General features: G+C 46.8%; 1 protein-coding gene across 7 annotated transcripts in view; it reads right to left on the bottom strand.

Annotated features, from left to right (window-relative positions):
• Positions 1-17,172, bottom strand: part of CCDC149 (coiled-coil domain containing 149) — a 96,766-nt gene that overhangs the window by 36,013 nt on the left and 43,581 nt on the right. For all 7 annotated transcript variants that reach the window (XM_047855853.1, XM_047855849.1, XM_047855854.1 and 4 more), the window contains one exon: positions 7,889-7,996. In XM_047855853.1, the coding sequence (XP_047711809.1) occupies positions 7,889-7,996 (108 nt within the window). The remainder of the gene's footprint in view (positions 1-7,888; positions 7,997-17,172) is intronic.

Raw genomic sequence — 17,172 nt, 5'->3', positions numbered from 1 at the left:
AGTTTCCCATACATCATCCATGACCTTCACTGTCTACATTTCCACCGATATTCTGCTCAGGATTACTTCGGTTTTCTCCAAGAAGATGTAGGCTTTCTCTGCAGCTCGCCTCTTTTCTTCCTGAGCCCTCACCAGAATCGCCCGTGATGGTCCATTCACAGCAACGTAGGTTTTATCTAACACGCACCTTCGAACTCTCCCAGCCCTACCAATTACACAGTTCCAAATTCACTTCCACATTTCTAGGTATTTGTTATAGCAACTTCCTACTTCTTGGTACCAATTCCTGCCTTGGTCTGTTTGGGATGCTATAATAGGATGCCATCGTCTGGGTGGCTTCTGAACAACAGAAATGCATTTCTCATCGTTCTGGAGGCTAGGAAGTCCAAGCTCAAGGCTCTAGAGGATTTAGTTTCTGGTGGGAGCCTGCTTCCTCATTCACAGACAACCATCTTCTTGCTGTATCCACACGAGGCAGAAGAGGCAAAAGAGCTCTTTGGGGTCTATGTATATCAGCCTCTCCCAGTTAACCAGCACCCAACTTGAGCACCCAAAAACGTGCTAGAAGCTCTTCTTACACATATCGTCAGTGGCTTTTCATTGCACTGGCATCAATGCCCAAGTTTTCAGCGGGGCTGATGAGGCACAACATGAGGACGTGAGCTGCTCCCATCTGCCTCCTGATTCCATCTCCAGCCGCTTGCGTTTTCTCTGTTCTCTGGCCTGGCTGGCTTCCTTTCAATGCCTCAGACACACAGGCTTGTGCCTGCCTCTGGGCCTTTGCACATCCTCTTGGTATGTCCAGAACCCATTTCTTTCAACTCTTTCAGGTTTCAGATCAAAGGTCACTCCCCTCTGTGAAGTCTTCCATGGATACCACTGCTGGAGCCGTGGCCTAGGTGCTTACACACATGAACCCAGGTAATTCCAACAAGCACCCGGGGAGGTGCTGTGATATCCCCATCTTCAGAGAAGGTGAAGCGACCTGCCCACGTTGCCAACCTTGTCAATGGCAGGGCTGGGAGGTCGACCCTGACTGGCAGTCTAGGGTTCTGGAGTTTATGCGGTGCTGGCTCTCTCCACGACGACTATGACAGCCATTGCACAGCATTCCCCCGACGGAGCGAGTTCTGTGTTAACCGTTTGTATAAGTTTTCATATGTGATTCTCCTAAGAGGTCCAATGGCCTCCCTGCCACGACTTTATCATCCCAAGCTTGTTCCTGCCTCGGGGTTCTGCACCTCGTCCCTCGGTTACCTGACCACCTCCCACCACACGCCCTTCAGCTTCAGGGCAAAGGGCACATGAACAGATACGCCTTCCCCGACCACCCGATATAAACGGTGCTCTCCCTGCCCCCCCCCCACTCCACCAACCCGTCTGCCCGGGCTGCACTCCACAGTGCTCTGAGTAATTTTCTCCTGAGGCGCTAAAACACCCTCCGACATCTCATGCTGTGCTTCATCAAATATAAAACTCCATCAACGTTGAAGACCCACCATGACGTGTCTCTAAAAAGAATAAAAATCGGCAATCGTAACAACATGATACCACTGACTGTAGGTCAGAGATGTTTGAATGTGAAAAACTGCATCTCCGGATCTGTGAAATAAAATGTATTTATTTATTTGGTTACTGTTCATCTCCCCTTACTAGAGTGGAAGCCCTGTGAAGGCAGGGACTCACTATTTCCTGCCCTATCCAGAGAGCACGTGGTTGGGTCCTCAATAACGATGTGGTGAAATGATTTGAACCGAACCATCCGCTGTACTGCTGACATCTCCACTGTACCGATGAGAATAACGGTGACACAGAGAACTCAAGCGACTGGCCCAAGATCACACAGTCAGGAAGCCCCCGAATCACCTTCGGACAGTTCGGTACACATTGACCGCGGAGCCACAATCTTTATAGGGTCCCACCGAGCAGTTTTAAGGCTGCTTCAATTTCTTGGTAGTTTAGTGTAGTTTGGATACGGTGGGCTGAAAAATGAGATCGCTTTCAGAGCCTGCTCTCTACTAAAAAGTAACTACAAGCACACGGTCTATGGGATGACTGTTCAAAACCACCGGTCTCATGGGCCACCCAAGCTACACGCTTAAATAAGGCAGCATGGACTCAAATACAGTCTCTGAGACCAAATGTGTCCAATTCATCTGACAGCAAAACATTAGGGAATCCTGAACATTAGGGAATCAGCTGCTGGCTGAACTGAGCGTTGCCTCTAGTTCACAATCAAGATCCCAGTTAGAGCAGGATACGCTGGGGCTGAAGCAGGTGAGGGGCTCTTATCCTTCATTTTAATTCTTTGTAATTAATTTCTATAATGCCCCAAGGTAAGAGCTTTTCATTAGTGCGCTCTCTTCATTTGGGTTTCCTACAGACTAGGACATCTCTCTGCTCCTCTGAAGCATAAAGAGGAACTGTTTACAAAGAGCTCTCTGATTCCTCATCCTGGACCATTACAAACAGCCACAGCTGAGCACTCATTTGTTGTTATCTTTTTTTTTGAAACAAAGTATACTTTAATTAGTCACCTGCATGCTCATTGGTCTGTCTTTATTGGCTCATGGCTTTGACTTAATTGGTTTGCGCTCCGAATCCATCCACAAGTCCCACGTCAATAGAGGTATGTTCACAGAAGGGCTCCATCGTTTTATGGTGCCAACACCAGATAAAACAGAGGTGCTTAAAGACCGTCAGCTGGTGTAACATAAAGCTCATTATTAAGGGCAAAACCTCGTGTCTACGCGATATGACAAACAGCTACGTTTAAAGTGGCCAGCGGGGGCCCAGGAAATGTGGACGTGGAACACCGCTGGGAGCAGCTGTCCACCTGAACTTCCTTGCTTTTGAATACTTGCATTTTGTGACTGTTCTTCTGCACCCAAGTGCCAAAATCTGTAAAATGAAGAAAAATAAAACCAAGTGGACAAGAAAACCAAGTTCTCAATGGGAACCTGAGTTCCTGTTCCTGGCACATTCTGTTAGGTGGTTACCCTGCAAGGGGCACACAAAATGCAAGGAAGCTTCCAGAAGCTCTGTACCAAAGCAACAATGCTTGGTGCTGGCAAAGTCTGGGGTGGCCACAAGGAGTGCTGAGTTTGGGGGATCCATCCTGCAGGTGCCACGCTCTTTACCACAGTTTCTGTCTCTATTGGGAGGCACGTACCCAGCGCGCTGGAAACAGTTGATCAACAGAAAGAAAGACCTTGAGCTTCCTGGTGGCATACCTGCACAAAAAGACGGTAAGCCAATCTGGCCCCAGGTCACGCCAAAATACCAGCAACACTTAACCCTTTATGGAACACTTACTGGGTGCCACATCCTTACAAACACGTGCATACACGCACACACGTTAAATCTCATTGTCCTGCTTTCTTCCCAGCACTAACCACTGTCTGATGATCTTACATATTTTGTTTTCTTACCGTGTGTCTCCCCAACTAGAATATACGCTCTTTGAGAATGAGCACCTTGTCTTTCTTATTCCTGGATGTATCCACGGCTGCTAGAGCATTAAGCGGGATGTAGCCATTCCCCAGCCATGCACTCATGAATACCTGATAAAACCTAACAACAAATCTAGGAGAGGTGTGGTTACTCCCATTTTCCAGATGAGGCAACTGAGGCCAGGAGAGAAAGCCAACTTGCTCACGCCCATTAAACAGTAACTGGTGGACCCAGAATATAAACCTGGGGCCTCCTGATTTCCAAAGTTGGACCCCTTGGACTGTATTTCCTGACGCCACTTGACAGGGGCAAGGCTGCAGCTGGCCTCTCCAGGAGTGCCCATCTTTCCAACTCCCAGGTCAGTGCCTTCACTTCGGTGGCCTCCTTGTTTGTCATGGAAGTTGGCAAGGCACTATCAGCCCGGCTTCCTCCTTTAGAGAGCTGGTCTACCAGCTGACCTCTGGCCATCGGATCCAAATGCGCTCTGCTAGTTTTCTTGACTGCCTCTTACCACTCCTTAAATTTCTCGGAGAACCCCTTCTTCCTCCCGGTCCCCTCTGCCTGAATCCACTCTTTTCTTAGTGGCCAGAAGATTCGGAGCAGGCAGACCTCTGAGGTAAGAAGGAAAGCTACGGTTCTCTCTCAGCGGGCTGCTTTTTGAGACTGGAGGCCCCAGCCTCATCTGGGTCTTTCCTCATCATTGGTCCTTATGCCTCACAGACGGACTCACTGAGAGCCCAGGGCAATCTACCACCCATGAAAAGCTTTCCCCAGAGTGATCTGTAAAAGTGTGAGTCCTTGCTTCCCCACGTGCCTCCTCTTTCCTCATTAACCTTTCAGAACTAGAATTATCAGGGAAACGGAGGGTGTCCACTAGGCTTCCCTTTTCACACCTCTCTTCAAGCTCGGATGAGGGGTTTGCATCCCTCCAGGAGCCCCGAGAAATTCTTGGGCACAGTTCAGAGAGATGGCAGGTGGTATTTGATCATGGGACACCCCCCCCCCACCCTATCACGGAAACCCCCACCCTCTCCACCCCATGGGAGGGCTAAGCTGCTTATAAGCCAGGGTGGCAACAAATCTTTCAAGAGGCTGTTTGAAAATGCTTTATGGCACATAGGGTTACAAGGCTCTAGCTGAACAAATGGAAAAATTAGTCTACCTTAAAATATCCAAGGCAAGTAATTTCCTATCACCTTGTTTCTTAAATGTACTTAACATCTAGAATCTGGGCTTCCCAAAATACGGATAAGGGTCATCAGTTAAAATGGCAACTTGGAGATAAAAATCCTGTACTTTAACAGTTGCTCATAAAATGATGCCACCGGCGCTTCTGTTTGGAACGAGGGGGCGGGGGGAGGAGTCAGGAGCCCAACAACAGCAGTTATTGAGTGTTCTTGATTTTGACAGGCTTGAGCCAACCTCTGAGCCGGAATCTCACCCTGAGCCCACCATGGCTCAGTCTCAGACCCTCTGCTCTCTCCACAAGGGCTTCCCAAGGTCTCATACCTGGGGTTTGGTTTGCTTTTGCTTTTACTTGCATGAAGCGGTTTGCTTTTCTCCAAATTTCTAAACTATTCTCACCCCACAAACAGAGTTACTGATGACGACCAGGGCTTGTTTTCTCAGTCTGCGTATTTTCTTGTATGCTTTTTCCTTTTCATCTCCCTTTTCCTCTTCCTTGAACGTTTTTGCTCTCCTTTTCATTCCCTTCATTTGTTTTATTCCTTCACTCATTCATTTGTTCCACTCCATGTCTTCAATAAAGACTTATTAAATAATGTTCACGTATCAGGAACTAAGAGCTCCAATTCTTAGCAATACTGCAGTATACCAGTCAGGAATTCAGCCTGCAAAGAGCTTACTCTTGGGGGTGAGGGTGCCACACGTGTAAGCAGAGGGGAAAGAGCAGAGCAGTGTGGGCCCCTAAGAGTTGAAGAAGGCTCCATTTGACCTAAGACTTGAACGATGAGCAGGAGTTTGTGAGCAGAGTAAAAGGGAAGAGAGTCCCAGACAGAGCAAACAGCAGGTGCAAAGGCCCTGAGGCACAAGGCAGTATAGCTCAACCAAGGGGCTGAAATTAGTGCTGCTGAGCTGAAGCATGAGGTGACCAGTGGCGAGAGATGTGGCTGGAGAAATCAGTAGGGGCCAAATACAGGAGGGCCTAGCCCGCCATGGCAAGGAGGTTGGACTGGATTTGGAAGGCAATGGAAAGGTTGGAGCAGCCAGTGACACGATGAATTAGAAAAAAATAAATGAAGGGCTAACCATTCTACACCACACACCTAGGAACAGGGGCCTCTGAGTTTCCCAAGATGCCTGGTGTCATGATCGAATGAGTAATCTGGCTTTCGTGTTGACAACTGGGGGTGGGGGTGGGGGGAGGGTGGCTACGATTCACGGGGATCTGAAACAAATCAGCCCTATACCTTTAGATGCAAATGAGAATAAATGGAACCTCTGGGGCTCACTGAAGCTGGTGTTTTTCTGAGGAGGAGAGGCTGGATACTGAGACAGGGGGTCTGCTGAACATTATGACCTCTTTCCTGTACCTTTTGGCGGGCGAATTACTTCATAGGCCATGAATAGGAGTCACTAGATTCCAAACCTTGAGCAAGAAAACAAAGTCTGATCAATGTGTCCAGCTACTGGAATAAAGACCCAGGGCGCAAACAAATCACGAAGTTCAGACTGTGCCAATGCAAAAGGAGGCCCGGACCTGTGCTTAGTGGTGCACATGCACGCACATCCCCGCGCTGAGTCCTGCACCTACTCACACGTGCATGCATACACAGTCACGTTCACACGCACCCTCTTTTCCCTTGAAATACCAGTTGCAAACATCGATCCCTAAAATACCACGTGTCTAAAAGGTGACAGAATTAAAAGCGACCAAAACAAGAAGCAGAAGGTATATTTAGGAACGTTGGGGGGTGGGGGTAGCTAATGTAAGGGCGGGGGAAAGAAAGAAAGAAAAAAAGATCAATCAGGAAGGGCTATAAATCCAAAAATACCATCTTCAAAATGTTTTAGTATTCCGTGGATTTATTATGTCTCCAAAATTCCTGTAGTATTTTCATGGGTTTAAAGGAAACTCATAAACACATCTCATTTTATTCTCTAGAAAACCTTGTCCTCCTGTTACCACTTAAGGAAGTGACTAAGAAGGTCTGGCCCTTAATTATGGACCAAACACCTAGGTTACAGAACTTAAATCCTTTTAGTGGTGAATAAAGCCACACCAGAGATCTGATTAGCTTGCCCAGTGTTAATTAGAACCCTTCTTTAGGCATTCTCTCCCACCCCCAATTTCATGACCCAGAATAATAAAGCCTAATTTTTCAAATACACATGTTATATCCAAGAGGTTTCAAACAACACTTAAAGGCAGGTTAAGTGGAGAAGACGCTACAGAGGAAGACTTCCCACTTGGCCCTCAGACTGAGCCTCTCAAGCCAGCAGGAGCATAAAACCCTCTCTGTTTTGTTACGAAGAAGTCTCTGGAAAACTCAAGACACTTCGTGCATTTTTTTTTTTTTTTTTTTTTTTTTTTTTTATGAGCCAGCGTCTTTCAAAATGGCGCCTTCCAATAACCAACAGCTCCCAGAAACAGTGAATGCCACCACCATTTGTCAAGGAAATTTGGTAACATTTAAAAGGCATTTCCCAAGAAAGGACCTCCTCCCTGCCATGCAGTTTTCTTGCGTGAAACTCCAGTGGCCATCTCTATCAGGAGAGCTGCTTCTGGCAAGGGGCTGAACATCAATCTATCGTGGCCAAACAGAAAATTATTTGGGGGGACAGAATTAAACTTTGATAGTTTCTCTTCCTTTCTCTCAATTGTACTTTTGTTCATAGCTTCAGCTGGGAGAGAGAGCGCACACATTCAGTTTGGAGTTTATGAGTTCATATTTTATAATTAACGTTGCCAACAGGGGAGTTTGATTAATACCACGCAGCGGATTTTGAGCAATGTTCCATACAAATTGCCAAATTTAGCAATAAAATAAATTGGTTATGTGAACATAATTAGTAGGATGACTACTTAAAATTCAAAACTGAATGTGAATAATTCCAAATCATCTGAGCCACAAATCCATTATTTGTATAGAAGGGGGAAAGTATAGCGTTTGGGGTTTTATTTTGCCCTCAACCGCAATGTTATTCACCACCAAGCTGAACATAATGAAACTTCTATAATGGGTTGTGGCAATATTTTAGAGCAACCCAGAAGCACGCACATACGCGTGCGTGCACACACAAAGGCAATGTAATAAAGATAAGAAACGCTAAACTGTGAATTTTCATTGCAAATGTAAAAATCTATAACAAATTTTTCAGCAAATGCTGCATTACATTTTTCTGATGTGCTCTACATAAACCTCTAGTGCACAATTACATGGCAAAGCTTTTTCCCTTTAAATATTCACGGTACCTTATTGTCACCCTGGACTTCTGCAAGCCTTTGCTGAAGTTCTTTAATTTCTTCTCCCAGATGTGTATTTCGGTCCTGAGAATCTCTCAGTAGCTGTGCAAGATTAGCCTGGAAATATCAACATATTATGAAATACGTTCAGAAACGCAGGAGTGGATAAAAAGTGGGGCTCTGCGAGGCTCACTGAGGCTGGCGTCCAGGCCCAGCACAACCACACAAAGCCCATTAGAATAAACGCATACACGAATGTAGCAAGTGTGCAAATCACGCCTCTACAGCTGCATGGAGGCAAACGACGTTGGCCGTGAACCTCGGTGCGGGGACGTGCTCCGTCTCCAGGAGAGCTTCACAGACAAGCAACGGGGGGAGTCTGCCACATTCGACTTTTTAGAAAACGATTTTAAGGGCTCTGCACTAAAAATCTTGCAATGGCCATAGAGGTCAGTTCTAAATGTTGAGCCAACGATACAGGAAAAGCTTTATTTCCTTGTTTAGGTAGTTTTCTTCCCCTTCAAAGAGAACTGGTTGAAAGAGCTTTTCTGTGCTACCTCAGGGTCTAGAATTTCAGTCACAAAATGAGGCAGCCAGAGAGGGGACGAGGGGTGAGCGACCACTGCCGGAATCGGGGCCCAGAGGCAATCCACCAGTCTCCTGGGCTGGTTTTCTCACCTCCTTATTCTCCTCTTCTAGTCCTGCAGTACCAGCATGAGGATGTCACCCCTTCCCTAGGATGTGTCTCCAGCTCAGACTCAAATCCCTCTGGCCCATGTGGATGGCTCTCCATTCACCAGCCTCCCGCTCTCAAGCCAGCTTCCTGTCACACCATCACTGCCTGCTTTCCCGGAGCACGTGAGCACCTCTTACCGGGCCCACCCCCCTTTCACGGGTGGCCCGAACCTGGAGATGCCGTCACGTGGCTGCTCGTCCTACAGCACGGTTTGTATTTTGCTGGTTGCAACTTGCTCTGAATCTCGCCTTGCTTAGAGCTTCTTACCTAAGCTCAGCAAGGAGACCTCAGGCTATTTTGAACGAGAGACTTTGTTCTCCACTTCCTCAGCATCCAGGGAGGGCTCGTGTTCCAGCAAATGTTTTAAGTACTCACGATGAGTAAATGAATAAAGTAAGGAGGGAAAGAAGCAAGCAATGAGAACATGACTCCTGGAAAGGAATCACTCAGCAATAGTCGTACAGGGGCTTCTGAAGATTATCTAGAAGATTCCTTTCATATTATAGCTGATGAAACCCACATCCAGAGACATTAGGGGACTAGTACAACTGCAGTGGCCAAATCTCCAAAAAGCTCAGTGCTAATACTTTGGAGGGGCGTCTGGCTGGCTCAGTCAGTACATGCAACTTGATCTCAGGGTCAGGAGTTCAAGACCCACATTGGGTATGGAGCCTACTTAAAAAAGAAAGAAAGTGGGGTGGGGGGAGAGAGACAGAGAGAGAAAAGGGAAAAGGGAAAAGGAAAAAGGGAAGGAAAGAAGGAAAGAAAGAAAGAAAGAAAGAAAGAAAGAAAGAGGAAGGAAGGAAGGAAGGTTGCTTTAAAAAAGTGTGAATACTTTTGAGAATACTCAATTACAACAGATACTTTTATAAAAAGGGAATGAAGGTGAGAGAATAGGAAGAATAAACCCTGGCTTGGCTCACCCCTGACCCCACACTCTAGCTCATCTCCCATGTCCCATCTGTTGGGGTATCAGGTTGTCTCTACCCTCAGGGTCTCCCCCACTCCAATTCAGCTCCCTCCAAGCTTCCCTCCTCGCTGTTCCCCAAGCATATCAGGCATGCTCCCATCCCTGCACTGTTGCTCTGTACTCTCTGATGGGAACGCTCTCCCTCCAGAACACCTCTTGGTTCCCTCCCTCTCTCACCTTCTTCAGGCCTTTGTTCAAAAGCCACCTGGACCACTCGATCTAACAGTGCAACCTGCCTGCCTCCACCCTGATCTTCCAAGCCCCCTCTCCTACACTAATTTTTTCATTCATAGCCCATGCTACCTTTTAACACACCATGTAATTTAGTTCATGGATTGTTGCTGACTACTTATTTACCCCCTCTTTCTCCCTACAAAAATAGAAGTTCCATGAAGGGCAGGGAACTTGGTCCTCTCGATGGATCTACCCCGAGCACCTAGTAGGTGCTCCATAAATATTTTCTAAATGAGAGACAATATGCTGAGTCTGGAGTTTGTGGTCTCAGCCTAGGGGGGAATTTGGAATAACAACAATACGTACCAACACTGAAGCCAGTGCTAAGCACAGAGTCCTACGTGAAAACTGGACTCATCCCCACTGGCTAGATTTAACCAAGTCCGTGTGACTCAACAACGCCATCTAATTTTCAACCGCATGCGTGCAAAGTTCGTATTTTATTTAAAAAAAAATTTTTTTTTTCAACGTTTATTTATTTTTGGGACAGAGAGAGACAGAGCATGAACGGGGCAGGGGCAGAGAGAGAGGGAGACACAGAATCGGAAACAGGCTCCAGGCTCTGAGCCATCAGCCCAGAGCCTGACGCGGGGCTCGAACTCACAAACCGCGAGATCGTGACCTGGCTGAAGTCCGACGCTTAACCGACTGCGCCACCCAGGCGCCCCTTAAAGTTCGTATTTTATACTCACTGCATTCTGATTTCCCCAGCTCGCTGTTCTTAACCAGGAAAATTAATGCCCATCTTACAGGTAAAAAAGCAAAAAGACAAGAGATACTATGGCCAATTGACTATTCTGGGAAATTTGTGGAAACCGGATGGATTAAGCTGAATCGCACCTTCTGCCATTTACCGGGCTGGGTGGCCGTGTGGGAATTCCTCAACCTCTGGGGTTTCCCTGTCTGTAAATGCGGCTAACCATACATGCTTCATGTGATCTCTAAGCTGAATAATGAACACAGGGCACCTACCGCAGTGCTTGGTAAAGTAGGTGCTGGTTAAAGGGTGGTTAGCTCCCCTTGACTGTGCCTGGCCAGTGGCTCCAACTCAACCGCTGGGCAGACAGTTGGATAGACGTGGCCGAATGGGACCTTGGACACAACTGGCTCCTTTGCGATCCTGCCCCTTCACTGTTCCCTGTTCGTCCATTTACTTATACGGCAAGTATTTATTGAGCACCTAGCATGCATCACGCACTGTTTTGGACTCTGGGGATACAGCAGCGAGCAGGAGCGACAAAACCCCTTGCCCTTGCAAACGTACATTTGAATAGATGATGTTAAATTAATTATATTATCTTGCCATAAAATACATAAGGACCCAGGGGTTGGATGATGAGTGCTATGGAGAAAAATGAGGTAGGCAGACGGAACAGACTGTGTCCGAGGAAAGGGCCACATTTAAATCAAGACTAAAAGAGCAAAAAGAGTAAGTGTGAGCCTTGTGGGTGGGAAGGGAAAAGTCTCAGATGGGGGGAATGGCATTGGCTTCCCTCTCTCCCTCTCCCGTTACATCAAAGATCTCCATTAAAAAATTTTTCTTTGGGGCGCCTGGGTGGCGCAGTCGGTTAAGCGTCCGACTTCAGCCAGGTCACGATCTCGCGGTCCGTGAGTTCGAGCCCCGTGTCGGGCTCTGGGCTGATGGCTCAGAGCCTGGAGCCTGCTTCGGATTCTGTGTCTCCGTCTCTCTCTGCCCCTCCCCCATTCATGCTCTGTCTCTCTCTGTCCCAAAAATAAATAAACGTTGAAAAAAAAAAGTTTTTTTTTTCTTTAATGTTTAGTTTTGAGAAAGAGTGAGAGCGACTGGGGGAGGGACAGAGGGAGAGAGGGACACACAGAATCCGAAGCAAGCTCCAGGCTCTGAACTGTCAGCACGGAGCCCGACGCCGGGCTCGAACTCACCAACCGTGAGCTCATGACCTGAGCTGAAGTTGCATGCTTAAATCGACTGAGCCACCCAGGTGCCCCAAAGATTTCCATTTTGCTGGGCAGTTCAAGGCCACAAGAGCAGGCTGACCCCCAAGGACGGGCGGTGAAGTGATGATTCAGTCGTTGCTTTTCCTTTCCCTGCCCCTCCCCTCCGGCCGCAGCTCTCCTTCCTTAGCGAAGCTATCCCCGAGGGGGCCACCCCCACTTCCCCTCCACGGAACCCCAGAACGTCTTCCAGACATTAGCTCAGCAAGCATGATCCCTCCGCCACAGGCAGGGGAGCTGCCCGAGGAGGGGCGGGGAAGTGGCGTCTCACACCCCCTCTGCAGGAGACACAGCAAAATTCACCTTCCAGGGACCTGCCTCCTCTTAGGCGGCGGAAGAGGTTCTCGGAGAGAAACGCTTGTAAGAGGACCGGTGGGGGAGATCAGGACGCCAACTGTTATCACGACGAACAGGTTGTAATGTATGGAATGGTTGAATCACCACTGTACGCCCGAAACTAATGTCACAGTCCGTGTTAATTATAATGGCGTTAGAAGTTTTAAAAATTAAAATTAAAATAAAAGTGCCAGTGGAAACTTAATAAAAGGCTACCCCCACCCCTCCAAAAATAAATAATAAATAAATAAATAAATAAATAAATAAATAAATAAATAAATCCCAGACAACAAAACAAACAAAAAAAACCCCTTTCCTTTTTGGATCAACAGTGGCTTGAGAGCCCCCGGTAGTGGGCGGCCTGGTGTTCACTCGGAAGCCTGACGTAGCAGCTACAGGGATACAAGTCCATCTGTCAGTGGTGAACCGCCTGCTCTCAGCCTCCAACCCGACCCAGACCAGAACTTTTGTAAAGTACGATAATCGATTACTAGAAAAATGAACTTAAGACGAAAGGATCAAACCCCAAGTGTTCGTTAGATTCAACGGACATAAAATCATGCTGGCAAATTGCCCTAAGAGTTTCTGAACACTTTCTCCACCTCTGTGCTTATCCCGCCCCCTGGCATGGTCCCTGGGCCTCACTTTGGAAAGCACTGAGCTTAACGAGCTCTCCTCAGCACAGGGCAGGGACCCCGTACCCCCGTCAGAGGTTCCAGTGCCACATGAAGCAGAGGACAGGGCTGCTTTAGCAAACAGTGACTTGCAGAACCGGTGATGGGACAGTTATTGACTCTGTAGGCAGCCGAAAAGCAATCCACTAAAGCGAAGTCAGGCATTTCTATGGTAGCTGCAGAATTAGGAGCACACAGCCTACAAGCTAGGTTTTTAAGTTTTAATTTATTTTTTTTTATTTTTGAGAGAGAGAGAGACAGAGAGAGAAAGCAGGGGAGAGGGGCAGAGGGAGAGGGGGAGGAAGGGAGAGAGACAGAGAGAGCGAGAGTGAGAGCAAGAAAGTCTCAAGCAATCTCTGTGCCCACCATGGAGCCTGATGCTGCTCAATCTCACAACCCTGGGATCGTGACCTGATCGGAAATCAAGAGTCGGAAGCTCAAGTGACTGAGCCACCCAGGCGCCCCCAAGCTAGGTTCTAGTGAATCTCCCCCAGCTTTGAAACTGACCACTCTGGGAGGGCCAGGTGGGGGAGGCACCCTGCTTCAAAGCCGGGAGAGTGTAATTTTATATTTCACAGGCTGAGTTTCCTGTCAACACATTTCTTTTTTCCTGTTCAGTCTGTTGAGTCCTTCTGCCTCTTCAACTCCAAAACAGTAACTTTGGGAACCAGAACATGACTGTTCTGATATGGTACCTAATCCCTTGCCGTATACCTTAAAGGGGGGGTGGGCGAAATAAAGAGAGAAAAGAAAAGAAAGTAGTACATTTCATCAAAGCACTCAAAATAGAGGAGAAAAGTTCACACAATTCTTTTGACCAAAAATAACACCCATGACTCACACACACTCACTATAACAATCCATCAAGCTAACACGTGGCTCCTGCTTATAATTTATCAGCTATGCAGAGCATTCTGTCTCTGTGTTATTGAGAAGGACTCTGTGACCATCAGTTTGCAACAGCAGCACTATAGAAAGGAAATGTCAGAGAAAGCGTGGCAGACAGGCTAACACTGGGAAGGAAAACCAAACTGAGAAATTATTTCCTCTAAGTCTCTGGGGCAGGAGGTAGCTTAAACAGCAAAACATAAAAAGGTTTAAAGAGAAGCCTCTTTTAAATATTCAGATCTAGCCAGGGCTGATGTGAAAGGGTGACATTTTAGCTCTGATAATAGGGGAATGAATACAGTGGAATGTATCATAGGACCCATATATATCGCAATCACTCTTTCTGGCTGGAAGTTCAGTAAAATTGTGATGGGGAAGAGAGGAGAGGGAGATTTGATGAGGACATAGCTGGAACATTCTGGCACACCTTCATCAATGAACAATTCAACCCCCGATTATAAGCGATGTCTGCAGAAGAGTGCTTCCAAAGCCAGTCCTTGGTGTGGGCACCATGGCGCTCATGGAAATTCTCTCTGCACAGAGGTGAGGGCCACAGATCCCGATAGTTATGTGAAGGCAAAGATCTGGAAGTTGAGAGAGCAGTGTGGATCTCACACCCCAACCTTTCTGCCTTTGGGGGCAGAAATTCTCACTGAGGCAGAGTCCCATGGGCAGGGGGCGTCATTTTTCCAGCTTTCTTCAAGTCCCACTGTATCCTAAACTCTAGCTTAGCTTAGTACCTCTGCCACTAGGTCTCAATTCCCCTCTACGTGCCATAAAATATGTCAGAAAAGTTTACATTCTAGATGCAATACAGTTTTTTTTTTTTTTTAAACTTACCAGAAGTGATGGGAGGGAGATTTTTTAAAAAGTAAATGATATATAACTTGGCAATGACAATTACTGTTAAGGACTCTTGCTTTCAATGATCAAGTGATCGACACTCATGCACAAGGAAGGTTTTCAGGATACTAGTTGTAAGAAACAGCCCTGGATCTTTTATACGGGAGGGGAAAAAAAGGGTCCACTACATACCATTCTCCTTGACGTAAGAAAAGATGGATATGAAGGGGATCAGAACATGCCATTCCAAAATATTCCACTTGGCCATAAGGATATTTTGAGCTGAAGGCAATTGAGAGTCCATAGATAGAGAGAGACAGTTTCCTTCCGTCCTCCCCATGTCTGCCTAAATGCAGAGCATAAATTTCCCTTTGTGAAGTGTTCCATCTTCTTCCATACCAGGAAGAAGCAAGAGACTCATCACCAGAGAGCAGCCCCTGACACCCATGAGTCTGCATAAACAAACCTTACTAAAATAACCCTTAGCTTCCCATTAGCTTCCTCGTACATTTCCTAGTCACTTTCCCACAGTTTATCATCCCTTGAAGCCCAGACGTCCTTTCTTTTATTAAAACGGTATATAAGCCCCGAGTCAACGACTTCTTTGAGTCTCACTTCATCTGTGAACTTTCCCATTCATGTAAAATATTCACAAAATTGTATACTTTTGTTCTTCTGTCTTTTGTCGATTAAATTTGCAGGCCCTTGTGTACTGAACCTAACAGGATAGAGGAAAAGCAACGCAAAATAAAAGAAAGCGATAAAAAGCTTAAGGTTAACCTTCTAACCTTGCACTAGCCCAGACGCTGGGGAGAGCAGAAAAAGGGGAGGAGCCACATGTTGCCAACGAAGTCCTTAAATGATTCAGATCAGCAACAAGGGGGCAGGGGCAACATTCCAGGAACAATCTCTCACACCATCCTCAATCTCGGTAATTTGTTAGCTGTACGGTGTTGCAATAACCTAGCCAGGGAAAAGTTAGCCTCCATCATAGTGTAGAAATGATGTATACCAAAAACTCCGAAAACTTACTTCTCAGTTGACTGACATATCAAAACGACAATTTAAAAGCGGGAGGGAAAAAAAAAAATAAGTAAAAGAGAAGTAAAACCTTGACCTATGCATTTCCCGGAGAACACTAAGGAAAAGAGAGGGTGAGTGGGAAAGAGACAGAGACCAGACTTACAACAGGCTGCTCGACAAGGTGTTAAAAAGTCCGAGGCTCTGGACTCCTTACACCCACACCTTTCATAGGGGAAAGTGCTAGGTTAAACAAGAATGTTAAAAAAAAAAAAAAAGTTTGATGAAACATCAAGTATACTTGAGCGGTGTGATTGATAGCAAATTTAATGGCAATTTCTACTCTGCTGCTTTGGTCTATGGCGGCAACTGTGTTAATAGTAACAGACTGAAGCTCGCTTTGCTGAGCAAGGAACCCCCTATTCATAGCAACTGCCAAGATGACGACCTCTGCTACAGTGACAGTTTTCTTATTTACAAAGAAAAAAACAAAAAAACCCCACCCAGCCAAAGCTCACTCCATACATAGTTTTTGGCTGTGCAAACGGGGCCCTCAGCAGCCTACTCCGACCTCATCATCTCGAAGCACACGCTTGCGAAGGAACCCATTTCCAGGCCCACAGGCAAACAACACTCTTCAATAGATCTGAGAGGCTGCTGTTACGATGAATGTTTGCTTCATCTTGGCCATTAGGATTCTGCGCCTACCCCTTCGCGTCCCCCGCCCCCCTTAGTAACTCTCAAGTTGTCTGGACTTGTCGAGCCTACATTTCCTCATCTATAAACTGGGGGATGGGGGTGGGGTGCTCTCACCTTCCTCCCAAACCCCTCGCAAGGATTCACAGAACCGATAGCAAGATGCACTGGTGCTCAGAACAGAGTTGCTGCTGTCACGGAGATGTGGGAGGGCTCCCACAGGCTGGACCTGCACTTCTTCCCAGTGTCCCTGGTGGGACAGGAAAGTCGTGCTATTCAAAGAGTCATGAAAAGAAGCATCTCAAAGCACTTAAGATCTTTGAAGGAAGTTTTAGGTTCTGAGCATCAAACCAGGGCGCGTATACAAAGTTGCTTTGATTTGCAGTCACTGGGGAAGAAAAAAAGGTTGACCAAGAAGACTTTTCTACTGAAATAAAAGGCTCCCTCCCATCCCCCAAAGGGCCCCTGCATGCTCTGATTTCTCCAGGGTCAGCATTCTGGCACATGTCACCGTCTAAAGAAGCCATCACTCTACAAGGGAAGAAAGCAGAGACTCCCGCTTAAGCCAGGAGGAATTATCTCCCGTAATGTGTCAGCTCAAAATCAAAACAGGGGAAAACAAAGATGCGTTTGATTGTTTACTCAAGGAGGAGTCTGAATGGGGAAAATGTGCTGCTGTGACCCCAAAGAGTCCCATCTTCTAAGAATATTAACCCAAGATAATTTAAATTCCCTTTGTCTCCTTTGGAGGAACTGCTTGCTTAACAGAAGAAAAAGATTTCAAAGGTTGTTTGAGATCTTCTGGTGATCTCTCAGTGCAGTGCAGAGAGGTACCCTGTGTGCGGATGTGCTGGGGGCGCCAAGAACAAATTTTCATTTCGACATCCCAGGAGAAGCGATTAGGCCATCGCTGTTGTCACCA

Source organism: Prionailurus viverrinus, chromosome B1, assembly GCF_022837055.1.
Source record: "Prionailurus viverrinus isolate Anna chromosome B1, UM_Priviv_1.0, whole genome shotgun sequence".
NCBI lineage: Eukaryota > Metazoa > Chordata > Mammalia > Carnivora > Felidae > Prionailurus > Prionailurus viverrinus.
The sequence above is the reverse complement of the archived record's forward strand: the minus strand, read 5'-3'. Positions and strand labels throughout refer to the sequence as shown.